This window comes from Pituophis catenifer, unplaced genomic scaffold (assembly GCF_029215685.1).
Source record: "Pituophis catenifer annectens isolate HBS135680 unplaced genomic scaffold, rPitCat1.0.hap2 SCAF_2, whole genome shotgun sequence".
Lineage (NCBI taxonomy): Eukaryota > Metazoa > Chordata > Lepidosauria > Squamata > Colubridae > Pituophis > Pituophis catenifer.
In genome coordinates this window covers 183,932,786-183,951,602 of record NW_027256882.1, presented here as the reverse complement: position 1 = coordinate 183,951,602, position 18,817 = coordinate 183,932,786, and the positions used below count along the sequence as shown (strand labels likewise).

Sequence of the window (18,817 nt, the reverse complement as noted above, 5' to 3'; positions counted from 1 at the left end):
TTCTCTGCACTTTTTCTAGAGTCTCAACATCTTTTTTATAGTGTGGTGACCAAAACTGGATGCAGTATTCTAGATGTGGTCTTACTAAGGCTTTTTTTGGTATTAGTACCTCACTTGATCTTGATCTTGATTATATCCCTCTGTTAATGCGGTTTAGGATTGCATTGGCTTTTTGGTTGCCGCCACACACTGCTGGCTCATATTTAGCTGGTTGTCCACTAAGACTCCAAGATTCCTCTCACAATTACTGTTATTAAACCTGGTTTCATCCAATCTATATGTGTACTTTTGGTTTTTCTTGCCTAAGTGTAAGACCTTACATTTCTCTATATTAAATTTCATTTTGTTAGATAGGGCCCAGTGTTCAAGTCTGTCAAGATCCATCTGGATCTTGAGCCTATCTTCTAGGGTGTAGCTATTCCTGCCAGCTTAGTATCATCTGCAAATTTGATAAATTCCCCTTCTATTCCCTCATCTAAGTCATTTATAAAGACATTGAAGAGTACTGGGCCTAAGACAGAACCTTGTGGTACCCCACTGCTTACTTCCTTCCATGTAGACGTAGACCTGTTAAGGATTACTTGTTGGGTACGGTTTGTCAGCCAGTTATGATAATTTGGTTTCTTTCATTTCAAGTGTTTATTAGCAAGGATTGGTCAACTCATTGTCGTTCTTTTTTTCTGCAGCAAATATGAAGATGAAGAGGATGAAGAAGAGACAACAGTTAAAAAGCAACTGGTGAGTCTGGAAGGAGTATATCAATTTGAAGTCTAGATCCCCTCATAAATTGTTCTAGCAATATGTAAAGTTACCGGGTAAATCTTCTTTTTCCCTGTCTTCTTTTTCCAGACTTATGTAGAAGAACAGAGGGAGCTAAAGGAAAGGTAAGGCAAGAATTCATTGTAGTTATTAGCTATCTGGAAGCTAGGAACTCAATGGAAACAACTTGGGTGGTTCAAAATCTTCATGCTGATTGCTCAATATGTGTACATATCCTCCAAATGGTAAATGTCTATAAATAAAGAGGTGTGATTTGGGAGTAAATCATCTTGGAACCTTATTCATACATAGGCATTGGGGGAATAAGATATAATTATTTCATATTTGCTTAGTGTACTTTCTATATGCTCATTAACCTGTCCCATCTTTTATTCCATATCTCTTAAGATTGAGTAATGATAGATTCTGGGGTTTATTTCAGTTTTACTTTTTAGTTTTCTGGAGCTGTGTTTGTCCATAAGCAAAGAATATTTGGTGGCAACTGAAGTATTGTTAAGAATCCTGCTGGGGTTGTTTGGAGCAGAGAATTTCTCTTTGGTTGGATTTGAACATTCCATTGAACCAAAATTTAATTTGCTTGGCTTTGTTTCTTTGAACCCAGTTCTTAATAGGAAACTATAGTTCTGGATTAGTGGTTTAATGAACCCAGTTACTTAATTGATAAGCCATGGCTAAAAGTATTGCAATTTACTAATTGAATCTAACTATTGTAGTTGTAAATGTTTGTGACTATGTGCTGTGCGGTGGTATTAATTTTTAACCTCCAAAAACACTTGACATTATATTAAAACTACTTTTGTCTCTGATGCAGCTTCCGAAAGTTTGTGGCAGAAAGTGATGAAGAAGGTGACAATGGCAATTCTTCAGCTCTACTGCAGAAACGGGTTAAAAGTAAGGAAGAGAAAGTATGTGTCTATACGAGGTAGTATTATTTAGGTCTTTCTTTTGCTCATCTAAGCAGGATATTGTTCTGGATCTCAGCTTCTTAGTTTCTGAGGGGGAAAGATTGGAAATACATATTTTTTTTCTGTTTAGTCCTCCAGGCTGTCTGAAATAGTAATCATCTCTCCAGGTTGGGAGGAGCTTTACTTGAATGTCACAAGGGATATCTTCTTCCTATGATAACTTTTTCTTGACTAGTTCTGATATTCCAAGAGTTCTCAACAATGATATGTCTTTCTAATATTTCAGATACCCATTCTTTAAAAGAAATAGGATGCTGAATGTGTTCTCGGAATCTTGTATGCAATTTATCTGTATTATAGAATATACTGGCCTCTCATGAGATGCTTTACTGGGTCTAGGGTAGGGTTAGCACCTTGCTTAAATACAAGAATTAGCTTAACTTAGAACAACTGAATCCCAGTGAGTTGTATTAGTCAAACATTGTTTTATTTTCATACTTCTCTGAGCACACAAAGGAATGGATAGAAAGATGCAGGGAATACAGATCTTCCTGTAATGTCCATGGTTATTCCAGTCTGTATTGGACCGTTGCAGATTTCTTTTTGGTGTGCATTAGCCCTCAACTGATGACCACAATTGAACCCAAAATTTTTTTAAGTGAGCTTGCCCCATTTTACAACTTTTCTTGCCACATTTATTAAGTGAATCACTGCAGTTGTTAAATTAGTAACACAGTTGTTAAATAAATCTGGTTTCCCCATTGACTTTGCTTGTCAGAAGGTTGCAAAAGGGGATCACATAACCCTGGGACACTGCAACTGTCATAAATGTGAGCCAGCTGTCAAGCATCCAAATGTAAATCATGTGACCATGGGAGTGCTGCAAAGGTTGTATGCATGGAAAATAGTCATCTTTTTTCAGTGCCTTTGTAACTTCGAACAGTCACTAAGCGAACTGCTGTAAGTTGAGGACTACCTGTGATTTTTAAAAAACAGACTGTCGAGAAATGTAGAAAACACTTCCAAGAAATGTTAACAACTGGTGATGATATATAAAATAGCATTTTGAAGGAAGAAACAGGAGAGAGTTGAGAAGAGGGAAGATGCACAAACTAACACTTATTTTATTTTATATTTAATAATAATAATAATAATAATTTTATTTCTATACCGCCCTTTTCCCGAAGGACTCAGGGCGGTGTACAGCCTATTTAAAAACACAGACAAAACAACAATATAAAATTTAAAATAATTAAATAAAGTGGTTCAAATTTAAAACCCCAATAAATTTAAATACCCCAATTTAAAACTATTGTGTTGATAGTCCGGCCTGGCGGAACAACAGGGTCTTCAATGTGCAGCGAAACACCCGGAGGTCGGAGATCTTACGAATTTCCGGGGGCAGTTCGTTCCACAGGGCTGGGGCTCTCACAGAGAAGGCCCTCCCCCTGGGCGTCGCCAGCCGACATAACTTGGCTGATGGCACCCTTAGGAGACGCTCTCTGTGGGAACGGACTGGTCGGTGGGAGGCTATTGGTGGCAGAAGACGGTCTCGGAGGTACCCGGGTCCTATGCCATGGAGCGCTTTAAAGGTGGTAACCAACACCTTGAATCGCACCCGGAAGACCACTGGGAGCCAGTGCAGCTCGCGCAGGAGGGGTGTCACATGGGCACAACGGGTTGCGCCCATAACCACCCGCGCGGCCGCATTCTGGACCAGTTGGAGCCTCCGAGTGCTCTTCAAGGGGAGCCCCATGTAGAGAGCATTACAATAGTCCAACCGGGAGGTGACAAGGGCATGAGTGACCGTACGCAAGGCGTCCCGGTCCAGAAAGGGCTGCAACTGGCGAATCAGGCGAACCTGATAAAAGGCCCCCCGGCCACGGCCGTCATGTGCTCTTCTAAAGACAGCCGTGCGTCCAGGAGGACACCCAGATTGCGAGCCCTCTCCGTGGGGGGCAAAGATTCACCCCCAATAGTCAGCGATGGCACCTGCTGACTATATCGGGGCGCCGGAAGCCACAGCCACTCGGTCTTGGAGGGGTTGAGTCTGAGCCTGTTCCTCCCCATCCAGACCCGCACGGCCTCCAGGCAGCGAGACATCACATCAAGGGCATCGTTGGGGTGGTCTGCAGAAAAGATAATGATAGAGGTATAATATCTTTGGGCTCATTCAAACTATATGTAGCATATAGAAGTTCAAATAGACTACACTATAGAACAGGGGTATCAAACTCATGTCGTCATGGTAGCGTCATGTGATGTATTTGGGACTTTTTTTCCCTTCGCTAAACTTGGTGTGGCCAGCACGTGATGCATCCGGTCCATGGGCCGGGAGTTTGACAGCCCTGCTATAGAATAACTAAATATTTATGAACAAGTTATTTAACAAGTTATGAACAAAGTCTCTAAACTAGTTTCAGCCAACAAAGCTGGAATATCTGGAAATTTAATTATTTTCAGTTCAATTGGAGCAGCTTTACATCTTGCTGATTCTCTGCTGTTGTGCTGAATAAATCATTTACCATGTGGTGGTAGGGTCAACTGTTTTATGAGAACCTGGCCATCCAGTTTTGTCAACTGCCAATTAAACTTAATGACAAATGGCAGATATCCTGATACCATGAGGCAAAGGATAATTTGCTTCCTAAAATATACAATCAGTCTAAACTTGAGTATCATCCAAATCTCTTTTAAGATAGCTCAGGTATTACTTAGGTTTTGAAAACTTGGATTATAATGGAGAAAGACACTCAATTTTTCAATAGCCAAATATATATTGGTATTTTTAAGGGCAAAATAAAGTACAAATATTTTGACTGAAAATAATCTAACTCAAGGATGAATTTGAAAGTAATTAAAAATGCAAATAAAAATCCCCACAACATGATGCTGGAATGATAAAGGGATATTAGTGTTGTCAGTTTAATACTTAATCTCTTTCTTCCAGGAACATGAGGAAGCAGACTATATCAGCTGGTTGAAAGGTCAAAAGAAGCTAGAAGCAGAGAATGAACTTCAAGATCTGGCTAGTAAAGGGCTGTGGACAATTGATGTGGATGACTGTACAAATGGGTTGGAATAGCTGGAAGTTATTTTGGTTTAGCATATAATTGATTCTTGTTGATTTAATAGGCCCTATAAATCCCAATAACAATTATTCAACTGACTTGGATTATTCTCTGAAAATAATCTATTTACTGATCTAACATTTCCATTTGAGAGTTCTAAGTAAAGAAGAAGGACAGTCTTCATTATTGACCATTTGAGTGGTTTCTTTTCTTGATCATCCTCTGGCTAATTTTAATTGCAAGTTGCTGCAATAAAATAATGGAAGGAAAAAGACTCATTACGAAGGTGGCAGTATCAAAAAACCAAAAACTTGAAAGATCTTATTAGTGTTCTCTGTGTCTCATCATAGTCTGTCCACCACCTTCCATGGTTTTATGATAAAATGGTCATAAAAGAGTTCAGTAGATCATCCCTGAGCAAAGAAAAGTGGGCTGGCAGTCAACTTTGAATTTAATGGTGATTCTTGTTCACATTTTCATGCTTAGTAATATGTTTTGGATTTCATCTGTGTATTTCTAATTATCTCCACAGATACCTCTGAAAATATACTGGAATGATCCAAAACTGGATGAAGGGGAGCAGTTTCTGAGAGATTATATCTTAAACCAATGTTATAAAAAAGGAAGCAGGGAGGAGGAGCAGGAGCATCAACAGAAAGGGTCGGTACTTTTTAAACTTTTGACTTTTTTCTTCCCCTTCAAAATTGGAGAAAGAGTGAGCTAATAGGAAAGGAATTCATTGATTTCTCACAGTCTACTAATAATGTATTACATAGATCTATATTCAAATTTATATATAAAAACTTCGAGGTTATCACTAGTAGCTCATTAAGTATGTAACTTGGTGTGCAACAGCTATGAAAAAGGCATTTCTGTGTTAAGGATCATTTGGAAAGGGATTGAAAATAAACTTGACCATACCGCAATACCCGTTGATACCTCTGTGAGACATTCAGATTTGGAATTTTGTTTACTGAAGTGGATGTGGTAGCCACATTTGAAACAAGAAGTGATAGAATTGGAAAAGTGTGGAAAAAACTGCTAGAATGATTGAGGGTTACAACACCGTCTCTCTGAATGGATGGATCTGTTTCTTTTATGAAAAAGCAACTGAAGGATGATGTGACTGAGATGTATAAAATCATATAAAGTGTGGGGCAGATGGCCAGAGAGAAGCTTCTTCTCTTCAGACTTTAGAACTAGGGGTCATTCAGTGCAGCAGGTTGGAAATTTAAAAAAATAAAATAAAAGAAGGTTCTTTGCTTAGCACATAGCTACTGTTATCTGTGGAAATTAATTCTCACAAGATGGGATTTACACTGACTTGAATAGCTTTAAGGGGGATTGAATAAATTAAAGGAGAATAAACCTGTTACACTGAATGTTACCGCAGATGTGGGAGAAGCATGTCTCCAACTACCAGTTAGAAGGGAATATTGATAGGGAGAGTTATCTCTCCATTTCAAGTTTTTGAGCATCCCAGAAACACTGATTGACCACTGTGGGAAAGCAGTTGCAAGACTACCTCAGTTTGATAACAACAAGGGAATTCCTTTGTTCTTAAGTAAATTTGTTCCTGGTATTAGAGTAGCCTAATTCCTCCATTATTTGTTCAGTATATTTGCATGCAATCTACGTATAGCTTTAGCTACCAGGCATTACATAGAATTACATACATTAGTCTGTTTTTGTCTCTTGTCTACTTCCTCCTCTGTTTTTCAATTGTTAACTAGACTGACAACATAATAACTTGTCCAATAGTATTGTAGCAATCTCTTCAGTCCTCCTAGAAATTGAACTTTGGCCCTATTGACTGCTTGGAAGAATGTTTGATTTCTTTGGCCAATCAGAGTAGGAGTTGTGAGAAATAGTCATTGGTTATTGATAGGGGCATATTTACTACCAGACTGTTTAATTGAAGTATGGCCCCAAGACTGTCTAAATTTGGGTAGGGTCCAAACTTTCGGAGTAAACCACGATATACCATTGACATCATAAGATTGGTGTATTCCATTTAAGTGCTATACTTTGTAAAACAGTTCCCTTGATTTAAACTTAATTCATTTGCCAAATATTGTAAATTGTTCTGTATCTACTAAAATATAGAAATGCTTTAGAATAGAATTAGAAGAATAGAATAGAATAGAATAGAATAGAATAGAATAGAATAGAATAGAATAGAATAGAATAGAATAGAATAGAATAGAATTCTTTATTGGCCAAGTGTGATTGGACACACAAGGAATTTGTCTTGGTGCATACACTCTCAGTGTACATAAAAGAAAAGATATATTCGTCAAGAATCATAAGGTACAACACTTAATGATAGTCATAGGGAACAAATAAGCAATCAAATCATATTAAGAAACAGTCAATATAAATCGTAAGGATACCAGCAACAAGGTTACAGTCATACAGTCATAAGTGGAAGGAGATGGGTGATAGGAATGATAAGAAGATTAATAGTAATGCACACTTAATAACTAGTTTGACAGTGTTGAGGCAATTATTTCTTTAGCAGGATGATTGCTTTCGGGAAAAAACTTTTCTTGTGTCTAGTTGGTCTGGTGTGCAGTACTCTATAGTGTCGTTTTGAGGGTAGGAGTTGAAACAGTTTATGTCCAAGATGTGAGGAGTCTGTAAATATTTTCACAGCCCTCTTTTTGACTCGTGCAGTATACAGGTCCTCAATGGAAAGCAGGTTGGTAGTAATTGTTTTTACTACAGTTCTAATTATCCTCTGAAGTCTGTGTCTGTCTTGTTGGGTTGCAGAACCAAGCCAGACAGTTATAGAGGTGCGGATGACAGATTCAATAATTCCTCTGTAGAACTGTATCAGCAGCTCCTTGGGCAGTTTGAGCTTTCTGAATTGGCGCAGAAAGAACATTCTTTGTTGTGCTTTTTTGATGACGTTTTTGATGTTAGGTGTCCAGTTTAGGTCTTGAGATATGGTAGAACCTAGAAATTTGAAGGTCTCTACTGTTGATACTGTGTTTTATTTCGTTAGGGTGTTCCTTGGAACCCTGACGTTAACCCCAATCCCCTAAATAACTACGCAGCACTCCGAAAGGGGGCTGAATGGGGTGCTGAGCCCCAGCACCAACCTAAAGCTTGGGTGGTGTGAAGACTCAGCGAAGATGGAAGAGAGAGAGGAGATTGCAGAGGGAGCCATGGGAGCACATACCGGAAGGTTTATCAAGACCCGGTATTCTTCTGAAGGGATGGTACGAGGCCTTGGAGCTGCAGAGATGATGCAAAGCCTAGGCGCTCGGTCCAGGGAGATGGATTCCGGGAAAAGTTGCCAGCCTGATCCAACTCCAGAGATGGGACCGAAAGAACGATTGTTTGGATGTCGTCCCGTATCCAGCCCTCGTCAACCTGCCTTCATGCTACCCCCTGTGGAATTTATCCCCCCAGGCTGGGGATTCTATCCTGGCCAGGGGTGGGTCCAGTGCCAGTGGACGCCAATGCCGTCTGCTCCCCCTTTTACAGGATCACCATGGGCCCATTTTGCCCCGATGATCCCAGCACTGCCGTGGGGTCTGATCCAGCAGCTAGCAGCGTCGCCACTGCAGGTTCCAGTTCAGCCGCCGGCATTCACCCTGCCACCCACTGCAGCACTCCAACAGGTTTCTGCCCCACCTCCAGTCGCTGTGGCAATTCCACCAGCAAGGGCCCCGCCACCACAGTTTAGAGCGACGTTTGACTATAAGCCTACCAAACTGGCCTATTTCCTCAGCCGAGTATGGGCTCATATAGAATGGAATGGAAAGCAATACGAAACAGATCGTGACTTAGTATCTGCGATCTCAGAGGGGATGAATGAGGGAGATGGTGCTGACTGGATAGCCCAGCTGCATAATGAGGGGGTTGCTGAATTATTTATTTTATTTTATTTATTTATTTGTTCCTATTTCTATACTGCCCTTCTCCAAATAGGACTCAGGGCGGTGAACAGCCAAAGTAAAAAACAGAACATACAAAATTTAAAAACAGTTTAAAATAATTAAATATTTTGGCCGTAAATTAAAACAACCCAATTTAAAATCAATTTAAAATTTAACTCAAGCCAGCCCAGCTAGTTGAAATAAATGGGTTTTCAGGGCCCAACAAAAAATCTGGAGGTCTGTTATTGTACGTATCTCTGGGGGGAGGTTGTTCCAGAGGGTGGGCGCCGCCACAGAGAAGGCTCTCCCCCTGGGAGTCGCCAGCCGACATTGTCTGGCGGACGGCACCTGAGGAGGCCCACTCTGTGCGAGCGTACTGGCCGGTGGGAGGCTATTGGTGGCAGAAGGCGGTCTCGTAAGTACCCCGGCCCTAAGCCATGGAGCGCTTTAAAGGTGGTCACCAACACCTTGAAGCGCACCCGGAAGACCACCGGGAGCCAGTGCAGCTCGCACAGGAGAGGTGTCACATGGGAGCGCCTCATCGCCCCCATAATCCCCCGCGCGGCTGCGTTCTGGACCAGCTGGAGCCTCCGGGTGCACCCCAGGGGGAGCCCCATGTAGCGAGCGTTGCAGTAGTCCAGGCGGGAAGTGACGAGTGCCTGAGTGACTGTGCGTAGGGAGTCCCGATCTAGAAAGGGGTGTAACTGGTGTATCAGGCGGACCTGATAAAAAGCCCCCCTGACCACGGCCGTCAAATAATCTTTTAAAGACAGCCGTGCATCCAGGAGGACGCCCAAGTTACGAGCCCTCTCCGTGGGGGCGAGTGATTCGCCCCCAATAGTCAGCGATGGCGTCAGCCGCCCATCCCTCCTGAAGCCGAACCCACTGTTCTGCCCCAGCTACGGACCCCAAAGAACGCAGCACACACAAAGTCCGTTCAAACCTTAGTTTACTAAATAAACCAGTTCTTTACAACAACGGCTGTTAATTAACTGCATTAACAGCCGCCAAGAATTCAAAGAAGAATACTGAAAGTTTACAGTGGTTGGCAGAATGCCCAGAAGCAATTTGCGGGAAGCTGATAAGATAAGCAAGACAAGACACGAAGGTATGTGAATGAAGTTGTTCCCTGCAAATTGCTTCAGTCGGTGTTCCTCCTTAAATAGGCTAAGGGAATGGCCAATTAGCGCCAAGCCTTACTCTCGAGGAGACCTCCTCCTGAGGAGCCACTCCTGCCTTTTGGCAGCTCTGCGCACTCGTGCATCGAGAAAAGGCTCCTCCTCTTTGTCCTTTTCACTTAAGGGAGCTTCTGGAGGTTCTGAAGGCCCTGGCTGAATCTCCGCCTCTGGCACACATCTTCTCCAGCCTCCTCATTGTCTGACTCGAGTGCCAGCTGCACAGGCTACTGGCGCAGCACACCAGCCTCCTCGCTGTTGGAATCAGCTACTAGCTTCACAGGCCAGAACACCCACTGAGATGAGCCCTCAAGGGCCCCACCAACGAGAGGCAGCCATGATGGCCGTCAAAGTCCTACCTGGGACTCCCCAGGTCCCCAAGGAATACAGGGACCTGGCTGAAGCATTCAGTGAGGAGGAATGCAACATCCTTCCCCCTCATCGCCACACTGGCGGTGTGATTGAATTCGAGCCCGGAGCCAAACTCCCTAAACCAAAGATGTACTCAATGATCCCAAAAGAGATGGCTGAGCTGAGGAAGTACATCAATACTGGAAGTACTAACCTAGCCCGAGGGTTCATTCAACCTGCAAAATCCAGAGTAGTCGCCCTGGTGCTGTTTAAGGATGAGGCTCTGCATGGATTTTCGTGGAATAAATGTGGCATGCGTGGAAAACAGTTATCCCCTTCCCGCCATGAAAGACCTACTGAACTACCTTTCAAAAGGCAAAGTGTTTACTAAACGTGACTTGAGAGAAGCCTACTACAGGGTGCGCATAAAGGAAGGGGATGAATGGAAGACTGCTTTCAACTGCCCATTAGGTAGCTTCCAATTCAAAGTCATGCCCTTTGGTCTCCAAGGAGCCCCTGCTGTATTCATGCAATTGATTAACAAAGTACTGCATGAACAATACAATACAATACAAGGGGTTCTAATCTACTTGGATAACATTCTCATATTCAGTGAGACATTAGAAGAACATGTGAAAATAGTTCAACAAGTACTAAATAAACTGTTAGCTGCAAAACTTTATGCGAAGCTGCCCAAATGTGAGTTTCACAAAACTTCTCTGGACTACCTGGGCTATCGAGTGTCAAACGAAGGCATAGAGATGGATCCCGGGCAAGTGCAAGCCTTACTTGACTGGCAGCCCCCTCACACCAGGAAACAGCTGCAAAGTTTCCTGGGATTTGCTAACTTCTACCGGCAATTCATCCCAGCCTCCAAGGAAGTGGCTCTGCCGCTTACCAAACTGCTAAGACAGGACCCTCCCCCGGAAAGCTGCGGCCAACACAGCCGCTAGCCTGGACACTAAGCTGTTAAAAAGCGTTTAAAAGCTTGAAACGGCGATTTGCAGAGGAGCCCATCCTTCAGCACCCAGACCCAGATAGGCAGTTCATTGTCCAGGCTGACGCTAGTGACATTGCAATGGCAGTAATGCTTCTCTAGGAAGACCCCCAAGGATGGCTGCTTCCCTGTGCATTTGTGTCAAAACAACTCACGGACACTGAGCGGAGATGAGCAGTATGGGAGAAGGAAGCCTTTGCTATTTGTTGGGCTCTGCTAACGTGGCAGCACTCCCTAGAGGGAGCCAAGATCCCCTTTGAGGTATGGTCAGACCATAAAAACCTCGAAGCCTTAAAGACCCCACGAAGGCTGTCCCCCAAACAGGTCTGCTGGGTGCAGTAGTTCAAGCGGTTTGATTTCAAGCTGAAATACATCCCAGGGAGGAAGAACCTGCTTGCAAATGCCCTGTGTTATGGCCCGTACGTGGCCTGTGCAGCTGGTGGCTGATTTGGACAGCGAGGAGGCTGGTGTGGTGCTGCGCCAGCAGCCTGTGCAGCTGGCATTCGAGCTGGACAATGAGGCTGGAGAAGATTCAGCCAGGAATTTCAGAGGAGGTCTCGAGAGTAAGGCTTGGCGCTAATTGGCCACTCCCTTAGCCTATTTAAGGAGGAACGCCGACTGAAGCAATTTGCAGGGAGCAAATTCGTTCACTCTCCTTCGTGCCTTGATCTTAGTTCTTTGCAAATTGCTTCTGGGCTTTCTGCCAACCATAGTAAGATTAAGATTATTTATTCTTTGGATTCTTGTAGGCTGTTAAGAAAGTTAATTAACAGCCTTTGTTTGGGAAAAAAAAACTTATTCAATTTAGTAAACTAAGGTTTGTACAGACTTTGTGCGTGCTGCGTTCTTTGGGGTCCGTAGCTGGGGCAGAACACCCTGTCAAGGAAACTCCAATATGACAGCCAGAGGGAGGACGTTGTCCATGCCATCATTCCGGACACGCAGAGTGCGGCGCAAATCACTACCCAGAGTCAGGCCAGCAGGCGGACTGACCCCATCAATGGGAAGCTAACTGCCAACGTAAAGGCAGCACTATCTACTGATCCATGGCTAGCCGACAATCGAGACACTTTGATGACCCGTGATGGACTAGCTTGGAAAGGTTCAAAAATTTACGTCCCCAACAGCATGAGACTCCTGGTGCTCCAGCGTAGCCATGATTCTCCCTCTTTTTTTTTTTTTATTGAAAAAGTTTTTCAAATACAGATTTTTCCCCATGATTCTCGATTGGCTGGTCAATTTGGATTTCTAAAGACCCTTCATCTGATTAGACAGCAGTTTTGGTGGCCAAAGATGAAAGCTGATTTGGAGGACTATGTAAAAAGTTGTGCCACACGTGCCAGCAATAAGAAAAGACCGGGAAAGCCTCCCGGTTTGCTTCAACAGGTAGCTGAGCCCATCCACCCAGGGGAAGAAATAGCTATGGACTTTATAGTAGAGCTCCCGGAAAGTGGCAGAAATTCTGTAATATGGATTGTGATAGACTTTTTCTCCAAACAGGCCCATTTTATTCCTTGTTCTGGACTTCCTTTGGCTAAGAGATTAGCCAAGATGTTTGTCAAACAGATCTACCGGCTGCATGGAGTTCCGTGACGGTTGTTCTCCGATCGAGGAGTTGAGTTCACCACTAAGTTCTGGAGGGAGTTCCTGAGGTCCATTGGGTCATCTCAGGGGCTTAGCTCGGCTTTCCATCCGAGTACAAATGGAGCCATGGAACGTGCTAATGCCATGGTGGAACAGTACATCAACTGTTATGTAGATTACCAGCAAGATAATTGTGCTGACTTGCTTCCTTTCGCAGAAGTGGCTTACAATAATGCGGTGCATAGTAGTATGGGACTGACGCCTTTTCAGATTACGAGCGGCATGGAATTTGTCTGTATGCCAGAATTGCTGAGAGAACAGCTTTCTTTCATGACTTTGAATGAATGGATGGAGTCATTAAAGAAAGGCTGGGAGAATACCAAAAAAGCCCTTAATGAAGCGGCCGAAACATACAAAAGGCAAGTAGACAAACACCGATCTCTCCAACCCCCCTTTCGGGTGGGAGATCGCGTGTAACTTTCCACCAAATACTTATGTTTGAGGTTGAAGAGTAAGAAGTTAGGACCTAAATATTTAGGTCCCTTCCCCATAGTGAAAGTGATCAACCCAGTTAAATCTCCCCCGCATACTGGGAAAAATTCATCCTGTTTTCCATTGCAGCCTGTTAAAGCCTGCTGTGGGATCTAAATTGAGACCTCAACCTGCTGCTCCCCCAAAGCCGATTGTGGTGCAAAGTGAGACTCATTATGAGGTGAAGAAGATTTTGGATTCTAGATTGCAGAGGACGTTTGCAATATTTGGTTTGTTGGAAGGGGTACCCCTTGTCTGAAGCCATGTGGGTGAAGAGTTGGGATGTTCAGGCAGACACCTTAGTTAGGAAATTTCATGATAAATTCCCTGATAAGCCTAAGAGTCCTCCTGGGGGGGGGGTTAATGTGCTAATTGTGTTAACCCCTGACTTCAGTCTTGTCCCAGGATGTGTTCCTTTCCTGAGGGGGGGAAGCCTGTCAGTTTTGAAAGACAATTTTCTTTTTGCTTCTAAACTGCCACATATTTTAGCTGGGGAAGTTGGGAGGGGGTTGTTGTTGGAGCCATAGAAAGTTAGTCATTATAACATTCTGTACTCAAGGACTTTTGCCTGCGTCTGATGGAGACTGCCAGAAGATTGTATCCAGTTGAGTGTGAAGAGTTGATTGGACAATGTGATGAACTTGTGGGTGTGGGGTGTGGGGCAGGGCTGTAAACTGTCAGCTGGGTGTGGAAAACCTGGAAGCTTTCAGATTAGGGTTTTCCCAGATGTGCCAACATGACATCTCTATTAAATTGGAAGTTTGAGGAACCTCAGGCCTCAGAGCTTTATTTCGTTGGGGGTGTTCCTTGGAACCCTGACACACAGCCTTGTGCAGCCCCTATGCTAATTATGCAGGTATCTGATGTGATTCTGCTTAGCTTCACCTGCTGCTTCCTGTCTGTTAGGAAGCTTATGATCCACTTACAAGTGTGTTCAGCTGGCTGGTTTAGCTTAGAAGAATGTCTGGAATGATGGCGTTGAATGTTGAACTAAAGTCTTCAAGGAGGACCCTTGCATAGGTCTTTGGAGATTCAAGATGTTGTAGGATGTAGTGCAGAGCCATGTTAGCAGCAGCATCTGTCGATCTATTTGCTCAGTATGCAAATTGCAGGGGGTCTGACAGCGGATCCACGATGGTTTTCAAGTGGGACAGCACTAGCCTTTCAAAGGTTTTCATAACTACAGATGTTAGAGCAAATAGTCTGTAGTCATTCAGTTCCTTGATGGTGGAATTCTTCAACACTGGGATGATAGTAGAGCGTTTGAAGCAAGAAGGAACATAGCGTATCTTTAGCGATTGATTGAAGATACAGGTGAAGATGGGGGCCAATTGGTCAGCACAGACTTTAAGCAAGGAAGAGTTATCTTGTCTGGGCCTGGAGCTTTTCCTGGCTTTTGTCTGTGAAATAGGTCTTGCACTTCCTTTTCTGTGATCACTAGGGGTTGGGAACCCAATGGGATGGGATCAGTTGTAAGAGGTTTGACTGTTGTTGGTGTGTCTGAGATGTGGCGTCTCCTCCTCATAGGACTTCTTCCGATGTCCCAGGTGTATAGATTTCCATGCCTTCCTTTCCTGTTCCGTGGACGGAATTGCCTGCTGTGACTGTCACAGTTAAGGAGAGCACAAGGCGTGGGGGGGGGGGTGTCGCTTGGCCTCTGGCTTCTTTTGCAGCCACAATTGGCTGCTAAAGCAGCCGCCCTTGCTGGAGGTGGCAGCCTGAGTGGCACCTGCCAATCAGCTGTGAATGGCAGAGCAGCTCAGCTGATCCGATTAAGGGACCGAGAAGCCTGAGGTGACGGGGGAAGGGAAGGGCTGCCTCCTGTACTGGCCATGCCCACCCCTTTACTAGGGCTTATTTTCAGGGGAGGGGGTATATTTACAACCACCCCAAAAATCAGTCTTGGCCTTATTTTCAGGAGATGTCATATTTTCTGGGAAACACGGTAAGTTACATTGTTTTAAAGTTTTGCAAATATCTTTAATATCTGGCATTTTGATTTCATGGATCCCCAGTGGGGTCTTTGGACCCCCAGTCATCCTAGAATCATGCTTTAAGAATTACTGCCTTACTTAATACTGTGTCTGATATGTGCTGCCTCCCCATAGGCCACCTGGGATCGAACTGGCTGTTTCAGACTCATCAGATGAGGGTGAATTCTTCTTAAAGAAGCAAGAGGATTTTGAGCGCCAGTACAACTTTCGTTTTGAGGAACCTGAAGCACAACATGTAAGTGTGGTAGAAGTGGCTAGAAATCTGAATGGGAAGGCCAGATGCTCAGTTCAAAAAATATTGGGTAAAAGTCCCTTTCTCTTTACACTCCCATTCCCTCCATAACAGGTAAAAACATATCCTCGCGTTATTGTATCATCTGTGCGTCGAAAGGATGAGCACCGCAAAGAGAAGCGCCAAGAAATACAGGAGCGCAAGAGAAAAGTGAGTGGCATGGAATCTGGCCTAAATCTTGACCCAATGTACCTCATTAATAAATGTACCTCATTTATCTCTTAATCAACACTCTCTTTCCTAGTTCATGAACTTACTAATTTGTTTAAAAGGAGAGGGAACAGAAGCAGCAGGAACTGAAGCACCTGAAGAACCTGAAGCGTCAGGAGATCCTGGAACGACTAGAGAAGCTACATAAGATCACTGGTAGAGCAGGTAACAGTTTTCAAGAAAGTGATCTGGAAGGAGACTTTGATCCCCACCTGCATGACCAACTCATGGAGGTGAGTAGTTGTTCTTTCCTTTGCTTGGACAGAATAAGACACAGACTGCTCTAGTGTAAATCTGATTCCTACTTTCCAAGTTTAAGAGTCTTGATTGTGTGGAACTGGGGCTGTGGTAGAATAGCAACCAGCTTAAAGTCACCTAGGGCAGGGTGGGAAATATGGCCCCTTTATGACCTGTGGACTTCAACTCCCAGAATTCCTGAGCCAGCTTGGTCCACAGGTTGTAAAAGGGCCACATTTGCCCACCCCTGATCTAGGGAGTTTATGGCACTAGTGAAATTTAATGGTGGAACTGCTCAAAATTCAGTTTTGTTTGCATGACATAACAAGTCCTTGCTTGCCTAAGTATTTGCTTACTGTAAATCTAGATTTGGCTTTGTGTACGGCTGGTTGATTGACCATTTTTGGAGAATATGGCAACTGAATACATGAACTAGAAATGCCTGACAAAAGTAACCTTCCCAAGAACCCAGCAAAATATTTAACTGTTTTTTTTTATTTTTTTTTATTTTTAAACATAACAAAAAACATAAAAACAACCATCATTCAATACAATCACAGAAAGTGTATCGATCGGTTAAGATTCTTTTGTGCTTAATCCCAAATCCAAGATTACAGATCATTTAATTTCTCTTATTTGACAATTTTATATATCCCTTTATATTATTATTCTTATTTAGCAATTATTTAACAAAAGTTTATCTCCCATAAGAAAACACTTCATATATTTTGTCATTACCTTAATTTCATATTTCATACTTCATCTCCATGCTTTATTATCTAGCCATTGATAAAACAAATCCCATATCAAATAGTATTGTTTGTCTTCCTGTTCTCTAATTTCAAATGTCAATTTACTCATTTCAGCACATTCCATAATTTTCTTAATAACTTCATCATCAGTAGGTATTTTCTCTTTTTTCCAATATTTAGCAAATAAAATTCTAGCCGCTGTTAAAACATTCACAATTAAATATCTCAATTCTTTATTATACATTTCTGGTAAAATCCCTAATAAAAATATATCTGGTTTAAAGTCAATGTGTTTCTTTGTCATTTTTTCTAACCATGTGTGGATTTTAGTCCAATATCTTTTAGCTTCTGCACATGTCCATCACATATGATGATGTGAAGAAGAAAGAAGACCAATGAAAAGCAGAAAAACAATTTCAGGCACTTGTACACATTAATCCAAATAGGTTCAATAAAAAATATTAATCCACATGGCATTCTCTCTCTAGATATATAAAAAAAACAATTACAAATTTAAAAACAAGAAGTTGAAAATCCTCCATCCACTCATAGTCCAATTAAAAATACTTACACAGGGGGAGGGTACAGAGAGCTATCATTTAAGAGAAAAAAGTAAAAAATAGGGGAAAAAAAGAGAGGAAAAGATGTCCAACTAAAAATCACTTCGGTATAAGATCCAAGAAATTTCCTTTTTTTTAAGTTCCAAGAATTATTTACAATTCTCTTTCAGAGTCACTGAAAATTCCTTCTCATTCAATCTCAGGCTCCTGCCTCTGATAGTTCCCCAAAGAACACCTGAATAAACAATACTGCCGCAAGTTTAAATGTTCTCTGATGTTCTTCCAACTATCTTATCTATAAAAGGGCACAGGGTCCTTGAGTTGAAACACAATGTAACACAGTTATAACTTCTTGAATCAAAAAAAAAAAAAAGAAAAGAAAAGAAAAGAAACCAAAAATTTCAATCCACTAGAGGGCAGTATTACATACTCTCTTCCCTTCCCCCTGCTATGTTCAATGGACTTTAAAAAGTAAAAATAGCCAAAAAGAAGAGAAAGAAAAACAGAATAAAACCTTAAAGCAATTATAATAAAAAGGCAATAAAAATTTAAAGGTGCAATAACCAAGTCCAAACCAATCCAGTCCAGAGTAAAAAGTACTTAAATATTCACGAATGCAAGTAGTTTAAAAAAAACAAAAAACACCTTAGACACAGGTTTAATTCCGCCGCTTACTTTTCTTCTGTCTTCTATTTGATCTTTCTTTCAATGTCAGGGTGCTCTCTTACATAAATTATGAATAGAAGTCTCTCACAGAATCGACACACTTCCTTCCGATCTTCTTCCGTTCTGGAGCTGTCCCAACTTCAGCAGCTACAATGGCTGCCACCCACCGCTGGAAAAAGGGCTTCTCCTGGATCAATCAGGGATTTTGCGATGTCCCTGGGATCGACAGGATGTGCCCTCCACTATCACAGTCTCAACGGGACTGTGAGGTGCAAAAAGGACCGTCCAGCAACAGGGATATCAGTGGTGATCCTGGAGCCCCAGGATCTTCCATCCATGCCGTAGCAACGTCAGCTCCTCCCCCCCAATGTTGCAATATGAAAGACTCCAAAAAATTGAGGAAAAGGAGGAGGAAAGAGAGAAAAAAAATCAGAGATACTGACATTAGGCTGGAAGAAGTTGAATAATTGGATGGGAGATTAATTGGATGGGAGATGGCTAGATCAGAATTTTATCTCAGATTTCAAAATATAGAAGAAGAAAAAGGAGAAAACTTAGCAGAAGTAATGATAGGAATTCTAGCAGAAGCATTAGAAATTACTAAAGAAAAGATGATGAATGGCATAGATGAGATATTTCGAGCTTATACAAGATATGCAATGCACAATAAATTACCACGAGAAGTTCATATAAGGTTTGCCAAGAAATCGATTAAGACACAAATACTGCAGATTGCTAGAGAAAAAACATTGAAGTATAAGGGGAAAGAAATTGTGGTCCTGATTCAAATACTGAGAAGAGTGAGGGAGATGAGAGAATATCAAT

General features: G+C 42.4%; 1 protein-coding gene across 2 annotated transcripts in view; it reads left to right on the top strand.

Annotated features, from left to right (window-relative positions):
- KRI1 (KRI1 homolog) overlaps positions 1-18,817 on the top strand; it is a 106,699-nt gene that overhangs the window by 40,229 nt on the left and 47,653 nt on the right. For both annotated transcript variants that reach the window (XM_070938295.1, XM_070938296.1), the window contains 8 exons: positions 687-738; positions 850-884; positions 1,592-1,685; positions 4,636-4,713; positions 5,289-5,416; positions 15,390-15,510; positions 15,622-15,717; positions 15,840-16,010. In XM_070938295.1, coding sequence (XP_070794396.1) covers positions 687-738; positions 850-884; positions 1,592-1,685; positions 4,636-4,713; positions 5,289-5,416; positions 15,390-15,510; positions 15,622-15,717; positions 15,840-16,010 — 775 coding nt within the window. The remainder of the gene's footprint in view (positions 1-686; positions 739-849; positions 885-1,591; positions 1,686-4,635; positions 4,714-5,288; positions 5,417-15,389; positions 15,511-15,621; positions 15,718-15,839; positions 16,011-18,817) is intronic.